This window comes from Amblyomma americanum, chromosome 10 (genome assembly GCF_052857255.1).
Source record: "Amblyomma americanum isolate KBUSLIRL-KWMA chromosome 10, ASM5285725v1, whole genome shotgun sequence".
Lineage (NCBI taxonomy): Eukaryota > Metazoa > Arthropoda > Arachnida > Ixodida > Ixodidae > Amblyomma > Amblyomma americanum.
The window spans coordinates 99,216,078-99,226,013 of NC_135506.1; the positions used below are offsets into that span (position 1 = coordinate 99,216,078).

The window sequence follows — 9,936 nt, forward strand, 5'->3', positions numbered from 1 at the left end:
TGAAAGGAGATACATACAATCGGAGCCTGTCTGTATGGACATGGAAGAATACGCGGTCACACAGGATGTGGAGATGGACAAGGAGATCACAACATGGGAGGTGCGTGCCGCAGTCGTGTATATGCGCAGGGATACCTTCCCTGCCGGAGATCGGGTGATACCAAAATGCTAGCTAACTTGGATGACAAGTCGTTGGAGGCTGTCACATAATTCTTAAACAAAGGCTGCTGGAAGGAATGATTCCTGAGGAATGGAAGACTATAGAATTTCTGTTCATTCCAAAACCCGGTAAAGAGATCAGTATAAAAAATTTAAGGTCAATGTTGTTAACGTAATGCACGGACAAGTTGATGAAAAAATATAAAAGAATTTACAAAGATCTAGATAAAAGTGGCCTCTTCTCAAACATGAATTTCGTGTTCTGACCAAACCATTCGACCAAAGATGCACTTTTAAAGATAAAACAAGAAATCACCGACAAACTTAAAGGCTATAATCTCTTAGAGAATTGTAGCATTAGACCTCAAAGGTTCTTTTGATAGTATCACACATGACATCATACTCAAAAACTTACATAACTGCAAATGTGTCTAAGGACGTATAATTATATCAAAAAATTTCTCTCGAATTGAAGAGTTGGGCTTAATGTCGGAGAAGTGAAGTCAGAGTTCTTGCGACTGGGAAGTAGGGGCACACCGGAACGGCAGTGCTCGCTTGTCAAGCACGCGCTGTATGCTGGCGACATGCAGAAAAGACTATAATTTACGGCGGATACTGTGAAACAATACGTTAATAGCTGGGGACTCCAATGCGCAACCAACCAATCAGAGTTACTAATATTTGGGCAGAAATGACACTCTGACCCTGTTATAGTATTCGTGGGGAGAGCGCAAATTCAAGAGGCGCCACTGGCGAAAATCTTAGGTCTGTTAACAGACGCCAAGGGCAACAACGTAGTAGTAGTAGTAGTAGTATGTTTATTTGGCCATATTATATACAATATGCCCTCGAGGTGAGGCTAAAGGAGGTAGACCAAGCATACCTCCTGACAAGGCCTACACCCCGATCACACATCATGGAAAACGGGGGCCGAATGGACAAAAGATAAAAAACAATGAGCAAACATGATCACAATAGAAAATAGTTAATGATAGACAATAATAAATATTAATTAACAATAAACAAAACATTTCATAATATGCACATTCAAAAAAAATAATAAAGGAAACAGAACACAAACACACACTCAAAAAAAAAACAAGTATACAGAATTAGCTGAAATTTAACCGGGGGGGAAAAGAATCGTCAGTTTTTTCTTGAATGCAGACACACTATAACTTTCTAAAGCAATCTGAGTAAGATACTGGTAGGCATTACACAATGTTATAATTTGATAATCAGTTGTTTGTTTACCATAATTTGTTCTGGGTTTTGCAGTAGATAGGGCAACGGAACGTAGACCATACGCAACGTTTCTTGAATTATAAGTATTAGAAAAAGAGCTAAAGTCATGCTTGACTTTATAAAAAATGTGAAGAGCCAAACTAAAATTGTATGAATTAAAGAAATTGCGAACATGAAATGTTTCAAAAAGATTTGCTTCAACAGCTGAACTTGAACTTAATAAACGTAGAGCTCTTTTCTGGAGAGAAAGCAATTTGTATGAATCAGTTTTGTTGCATGTACCCCAGACTAGGTTGCAATACACCAGGTGAGAATGAACAAGGGCAAAATATAACTGTTTTTTAACTTGTAATGGGAGGAGATGTCTAACACGATAAATAACATAAATAGATCTGGCCATTTTTAGTCTAATGTAGTTTATATGATCATTCCAACCCAAATCGCTACGAAAAAACACACCAAGGAACCGGCAACTATGAACTTGCTCGATGTTAAAGTCATTAAAAAATAGTTTGATGTGATGATCTAATGGTTTGTTTTTTGGATGGAAGAGCATAAACTTTGTTTTGTTTACGTTTAATTGAAGTTTATTTACATAGAGCCAAACCGCTAACTCCTCAAGCCAGGCATTACATCGGTGTTCAATTACTTGGAGACTGGAGCCGGAAAAAAAGACATTAGTATCGTCGGCATACATCATGATATTAGGAGTTAATGGAATGTTTACAATGTCATTAATATAGAGAATAAATAAAAGTGGTCCCAAAATTGAACCCTGAGGAACACCGAATTTTATCATACCAAAACTGGATTTTACATCATGAATCTTAGTGTACTGTATCCGTGCAGTTAGATAACTTTCCAAAAGTGAATTTGCCCCTCCACGGATCCCGTAAGTCTTTAATTTTTGGAGCAGTATTGTATGTTGCACAGAATCGAAAGCTTTGCGTAGGTCAAGAAAAATTCCAACAGAAAAAAGCTTAGTTTCAAAATTGTTAATTATAGTGTTTTTAATATCTAACAGAGCAGATTCTGTTGATTTACCGGCCTGAAAGCCATACTGTTGGGGGCAGATAAGATGTTTAGCTTGTAAGAAATTGTTTAGTCGCCTATAGAGTACACGCTCAGCTAACTTCGAAAACAGTGGCAATACCGAAATAGGACGGTAATTATTTGGGTCATTTTTGTTGCCTCCTTTGAATAAAACGGTAACGCGCGCGACTTTTAATTTGCTAGGGAATACACCAGAAAGTAGCATTCTGTTACAAATATGCGTAAGAGGGCCAGCAATAATATTTACAGCACATTTGATAGGAAAAGCAGCAACTTCGTCATCTCCAGGTGAGCAGGTGTTCCTAAATGAATTAATGATAGAAATAACTTCATCCACTGAAGTAGGGGACAAAAATATAGATTCAGTACTGCAAGAGGGTAAGTATGAGTCGACAGTCCGGGTTGAATGACAGCTAGCAGAAGGTCGGTATGCTCCGGCCGCTAAAAAGTGTTCATTCAGCATATTGGCAAGTGAAACTCCAGCATAATTCACCCCATTGACTTTCAGCTCAGAGGGAAGACAATTCTTCCTGTTCCCTATAATAACGTTAATACCTTGCCAAAGTAATTTAGGATTGTGTAAGATTGACGAAAACTTATTAATATAAAAAAAAGATTTAGCTTTCTTTAGATCTGAGTTTAATTTATTTCGAAACTTCTTAAAATTAACTAAATCATCCGGGCATCGCGTTTCCAAAAAACGAGAGAACATTTTGTTCTTTTCTTTAATTTGTTTCAAAAGTGCTCCTGTCATCCATTCTTTTCTAGCCTTTCTATGTTTTTTTATAGTTTGAGTTGGGAACGCGGCGTAATAACATTTAAGCAGCTTCTGAATAAATATATCATAAGCACGGGACGAGTCATTTTCACCATAAACATCTACCCAATTAATTGTAGACAACAAGTGACAAAATCTGGAGATGCTCTTTTCATCATTAACTCTACGAGCGTGAACGGGTTTATTCAATTTGGTCGTATCAGGAAAAAGTGAAAAGAAAGGCAAGTGATCACTAATACCAGAAGAAAAAACACCGGATATGCAACTCTGAGGTGGGAAATTAGTGAAGCACAAATCAATTAATATTTCAGAGTGCAAAGATATGCGAGTAGGCAATTCAATAGTATTGTCACACCCATTAGACAGCATTATTTCATTTAAATTAATCTTCAGAGCGTTATCCTCCAAAAAGTTAATATTGAAGTCACCTAGCACAATGATACGCCAGTTGTTTTGGTTTGCAAACTTCAGAAAACAATCAATGAAGCGAAAAAAATTGTCAGAATTTCCTTGAGGGGGGCGATACACAACCATAATAGCAACTCTATGAAAAACAATGCAGACAGTTTCAAAATCAGTACAAACAAGTGAATAATCCGACAAGACCTCAAAGCACAAATAATTTTGCACATATAAAGATACACCACCACCACGCTTTCCATCTCGAAATACTGAAATGGGTTTGTAACCAGGAAACTCGCTGACATCTGCATTTGAGGTAAACCATGTTTCAGTGAAGGCAATAAGGTCAAAATTAAAGTTCAGTTTAGTTAATTCAGCTTCTACTTCTTCTGATTTATTTTTTAGGCTTTGACAGTTCAAGTGGTAAATAGATAGTGTGTTGCGAGGATTGTAAGCACCGTCCTTTAGAAATTCGGTGAATGACTCGGCAGTAAAATAAGCCATTGTTGAGCAGACGTACTACGCAGACTCGCAGCAACAGTGATTAAACCATCTTATCAATGTCCTCCTCACAAGCGATCCTGATGGCTCGTGCGCCAGGTTGCTTTCGAGCGTAGATCTTTCCTTCCTTAGACCAGACGAAAGCGTACTTCATTTCCTTAGCCTTCATTTTAGCGAGCCACAGTAAATTACTGTTAGAAGCCGTCAGGTTATCAAAGAATCGAATGTCATCTTCGCATTCTTTGCGCTTTGAAATCCAGTCTGTTTTTGTGGATCGGTTGGCAAAACGGATCGAAACCACAGGCACCTTATCTGGTTGAGATGGAAGGCGGTGTAGCCCTTCAATGTCCTTTGCAACAAGTGTGGGCAAGTCAAGCTTCACAGCAAGGCTGTTTACTTTGCTCATTAAATCTTCACCATCTGTCACAGGTATTCCATGTATTTCCATGTTTTGCCGCCTACTGTACTGGCTCAGATCGTTCAATTCCTGACGCAGTTTTCGAATTTCCTGCCCGTCCTGGTTTGCCTCAATGTCGTCAACTCTCTTACGCAGGTGCTCGATTTCCTTGTCATGCCTATTAGATACTTCGAGCAATTTGTCATACGTGTCAGACATATGTTGTACAGACATTTCAATGCTTGAAACGGTTTCCTTCAAAGATGTCAGATCATCCACTTTGGCCGTGAGATTTGCCAAAGCCTTACTAATCTCAGCAAGCTGTTTGCATAGGACAGCAGAAGATGCATTACTGCTGCTATCCTGACTGCGAGACGCCGAAGATCTACATGTCAAGCATTTCAAGGCTTTTCTTAATTCAGCATTTTTTGCTTTGAAACTCCGCTCCCCAACCCCTGCACACTTCCCTATATGAAACCTTTGACGCATAATCACGCAATCGCATAATCACGTCGAAGTGATTATGCGATTGCAGGCAACAACGGTGCAAATGGCGAGAATGATTAGTAGGGTATTCAACCACAAGCATTGACTTAAAGAAAAAGAAACCATAGAGATAATACAGATTTTTATTGTGAGCATGATCGCTCAAACAACCACATATGAAATGGAAGAAAAGCGAGAACAGCAAGCTGGCAATCGTAACACGCATATCATATAAAAGAGCACTTGGCATCCCGGTAAACTCAGGTAGAGAAAGATTACTACACATGGGCATTCACTGTACTCTAAATGAAATTATTGAATGCCATTAGATATCGAAGAGGATACGGCTATCAGGAAGCTGCACAGGAAGGTACGTACTCAATAGACTAGGGCTCCCATCCATTTGGTATACGAAGGACAGAGAGGACTTGGGATACCAGCTTGGAAGCAAGATCAAGGTACAGCCCATTCCGAGAAATGTGCTCCCTGACTTTCATAAGAAAAAAGAAAGGCTAGGGCACCCGCCATCAGGAGAACATGGGCGCGATGGAAGAGGCAGTTTACGTAGACGCAGGAGGACCAGTCAACGGTATATCAACGATAGCATGCACGGCTGCGCAAAAGAAATTAATTAATGGGTCATCACTTCGATGCCAGGGAATCACCCAGGCTGAGGAAGCGTAATATTGGGTTTTTCCGGAAGCCTGGCGCAAAAAAAAAAACACACGTCCATCTGGCTCTGATTTGCAGTTTTTCACCTTTTATTCATATTGATGCAGTTGAGAAGGCTGCGAATAAAATCCGCAGTTCGTAAGTGCGCCCGAAGTTCATTGTACTGAAGATATGTTTCAGTTCATTTGAATTTTCAAACAAAAGGTTCTATCTACTCCTTATTTAGGGATACAACGTTACTGACAGCAGTAACGCTAACGGCTTTGTTGTAACCATTGAAATGAAAGCACCCGCAAATATGAAATTGAGGCCATAAGACTGACACATGGCTGCATACTGTATGGCACGGTCTCGCGTGTAGATTACTGCAAGAGAAACCTTTAACGCAAGCAGGTAGTGTATTCCAATATGTTATTGCTAAGAGAAAAATGGCGTGCTTGTCATAAATAGTGTTAACTATTGGAAGCAGCAAATTGCATTCTGCGAAAATCTAGTCAGGTCACTGCTTTTGAGGCAAGATGATATAAGTGCAGATATAACAATGTGTTCATAACGAACCCTTAAGATGAGTGAAGTCATTATGCCAAGAATTTAGCACAGGAGAAAGCGGGATGATGTGGCTATTCAAGCCAAATTGAATAACATTATTAGAATGCCTATGATGAGAATGAAATGACATAAAATTTGTTTTTTTACAATAAATTTTCAGCTGTTTTCTTTACACCATACGATTATGTCTAGAATTTTGAGTTCAGCATTCAAAGTTGCAGCTAGGTCATTTACGTGTCTGTTTCTTGAACATGGTGTGGTATTATCAGCGTGTAAAATAACTAGGCAAATCATTATGTAAATTAAGAAAAGTAGTGGACATAACATAGAACCCTCTGGTACACTTCAGATGATCCCCACTGGCTCAGAAAATTCTTGGCGAACTTGAGGATCTTAATTCGTTGAGTAAGGCATTTGCGGATGAGAGTAAAAATAGGGCTACCGATTCCTAGAGATTCCAAATTAGAAAAAAAATGAGATGGTAATTTGGATCAAAACCTTTTGCCTTCTGTAAAAACAGTTCATGGCCAATCGCGCCAAACGCAGTAGGCAGTGATATATCGTGGCATGGGCACTACTCTACATCCTGCATTGGTTCCAGTTAGAAGGAATACAAGAAGGGTACTTCATTTTATGTCGTAAACCTGCGTGTTTTATGAACGCTTGACTGAGTGTGCCGTGCCCGCGGAGCCTGCACTTTGCTGTCAAATCTGGAATGATTGTATCAGCGCTGCTACTTGACTACTTAGTTTACTAAGATATTTTTGTTTGAGCTCTCTGCGCCTTCACTGATCGGGTGCCTGTCCGTCTCTGAGTTTTTCTTCCCACTCTGTCATTACTGCCTGTCTTATGGCTACCCTAAAAAGGTTGGAGTGAAAGTTTCAACGTTTCGTCTGCGTTGCTCGTATTAAGTTTTGAAATCAACGGCATATAAGCTAAAAAATGCATCTTTCTTCAACAATGCAGCCTGGAAACTATCAATGTTTTTAGCCCGTTAGAACTGCCTTTGATGACTCTCATGGGCTGCGCTATATTTTGTCTTCCGCCGTCATGGTAGTGATGCAGGAAGGTTTTTACGTGCGAAATGTTTAGAGAATCCAGGCCCTCATTCAGTGTCACTAACCGTGATTGTAACAATTTGAGCTGAGCACCTACAAGCTGCCAAGAAGGCAATGTTAGACAGCAAATCAGAATGGAACCACCGCTTGGCCAATCACGCGGCACAATATTTTCATCCGGGAATCGGCGGCGTTATCTGCGATATTTTCGATAACGTAAAACGCATGGAGCAGCCCCATGCCACCTCTTTCAGAGTGGAACCCCTACTTCACGACCAAAACTGCAAAAGCAATTCCACTGCAGATGCGTGACCTTGAATTGGCCTTGCGATCCTAAAAAATAAATAAATAAATATTGCCGTGACAGTGATTCGAATCCCCGGCGGTGCGAACAGATAAGCTTCGCTGACTTGTGCACGAGAGCACTACGTTATCGGCACAGCCGATTACGCTTCGTGTTAAAACTCCAACAAACTTTCGCGGCGTGCACTCCCATGTCGTGGACTTCATCAACTAATGCTAACGCTAATACTAGTACTAACACTAATACTACTAACCGCAGCGGTGGCATGGTGGTCTGAGCATCTGCCTCGCATGCGGGAGGTGCGGGGTTCGATTCCCAATGCCGTCTTGTGCCCACCGGTGAAACAGTGGGTACAAGCTTTCCTCTAGTCTGGTGCTCTGCTTATGTAGGGTGAAATGCTTGGGAAATACGTCTTTGACCTCACTTTGAGTAGAAGAAAATACCTTGTGCCATGGCGCTCTTTTGCCACAGATGCCATTGCACCATAAAAATCGATCATCATTATCAACTAATACTACTGTCGAACTAATAACGTAGCAAAACGTGCCGGCGACCCAGCAAAGCTAAGTCATGAGCCAACCAGGCTAAACACATGCTTTCGCATGCCTACTCGGTCCAGTTACGTTAAAATCCATCCACTTTGTTTTCTCCTCCAAGTTTTCACTTGAAACGTGGCTCTCAGCGCTGACTGGGACGATTGCAGAAGAGGGCACTTGTCTGCTTCGCTTGGCTGTTGGCACAGACTAGCGATATAGCAGTTTAGAATTAGTGTCACATGAAATTAATCGACCTAGCTACGCTGCGAATACAAAGATAAAAATAAAGCAAACAAACTGGAACCTTCGTTTTGTTCTGTCCAGCGCTCTAGGCTGTTTCTTAACTAGATGCGATAAACCATCATTCTCCGCACGCAGTTTGAAGGTAAGCTGAGTTCCGGCTTTCACTCGTATTGCACTTGCCCGAAACTAAAGCCAGCTGAGGCGGCAGTCGGCTGTATCACCTGCATGCGCATTATCCTCAAACTTCCTTATCTCTCCCACTCGGCTACTGATCCGGGGCTCCCGGTTTCAAACCCTTCCGCGGCGGCTGCGTTTTAATGGAGGCAAAACGCTAAGGCGCCCTTGTGCTGTGCGATGTCAGTGCTCGTTAAAAATCCCCAGGTGGTCGAAATTATTCCGGAGCCCTCAACTACGGCACCTCTTTCTTCCTTTCTTCTTTCACTCCCTCCTTTATCCCTTCCTGTAGGGCGCGGTTCAGGTGTCCAACGATATGTGAGACAGATACTGCGCTATTTCCTTTCCCCCAAAACCAATTAATATTGCCACACTGCGAGCGCCGCCATGCGGCCGAGCGGCATGACTGGGCTCGTGTGGGAGCGAAGAAGAGGACGTTCCCGTTCGAACGCGCGCTGCTGCGTTTCTGGCCTTCGGATTAACAAAAGCCCTTTTTTTTCGTGCCGCCCTACGTTTGTCGGCGACATTTTGGTGGAGCCGCTGGGTATCGTTCCTTGAACGCTCACCCCGAGGGCAACTCTAACGCTGATCAGCGACGCTTGGACACAACACCCGTCCACAAAGCGAGCCGCCGCCTGCGAGGCCTACAACCCGAGTTCGGCCAACTGACAGCGCCGGTAAGGGCCATGACATCCACCGCGGCTAGCCAGACAAGTCAGCACTCCGGGAGTGCCCCGCCATTTGTCCTTCACGCACCTCGATCGCCGCCACCGTTCCACGGGGACAGGTTCGAGGACGTCGAAGACTGGTTGGCCAGCTTTGACCGAGTGGCGAGTTTCAATGAGTGGGACGGCGAGCGCAAGCTGCGCAACGTCTACTTTGCGCTGCAGGACTCGGCCAAAACGTGGTTTGAGAACCACGAAGCTTCCTTTACCACCTGGGAGGCTTTTCGTCGAGAGCTGCTAGCGACATTTACCAGCAGCGAAAGAAAAGAGAAAGCGGAAATCGCCCTGCGCTCGAGATCACAGCAGCCGAACGAGGGCGTCGCGATGTTCATCGAGGACATGACGCAACTGTTCAACCGGGCCGACCCTGCTATGCCCGAAGCCCAGAAGGTACGACACTTAATGCGTGGCGTAAAAGAGCAGCTGTTTGCCGGACTGGTCCGTGACCCGCCACGAACAGTGTCCGACTTCACCAAGGAGGCAATGGGTATCGAGCGCTCTTTACAGGAACGGGGCGCCCACTACGGACGTCAGGCTACTGTAGCAGCCCCTTCCCAGTCCCAGTACACGCCCACGTCGCTGCCCGCCGAGGACCTTTGGGAACTTGTAAGAAGCCTGGTGCGCGAGGAACTGGCGAAACTTCGCTTTGAAGCT

General features: G+C 42.9%; 1 protein-coding gene across 1 annotated transcript; it reads right to left on the reverse strand.

Moving 5' to 3' along the window:
* Positions 1-4,181: 4,181 nt before the first annotated feature.
* On the reverse strand, positions 4,182-4,754 carry LOC144108575 (uncharacterized). Its single transcript, XM_077641777.1, has one exon. The coding sequence runs from the start codon at positions 4,752-4,754 to the stop codon at positions 4,182-4,184; it is 573 nt and encodes a 190-aa protein (XP_077497903.1).
* Between the last annotated feature and the right edge of the window lie 5,182 nt (positions 4,755-9,936).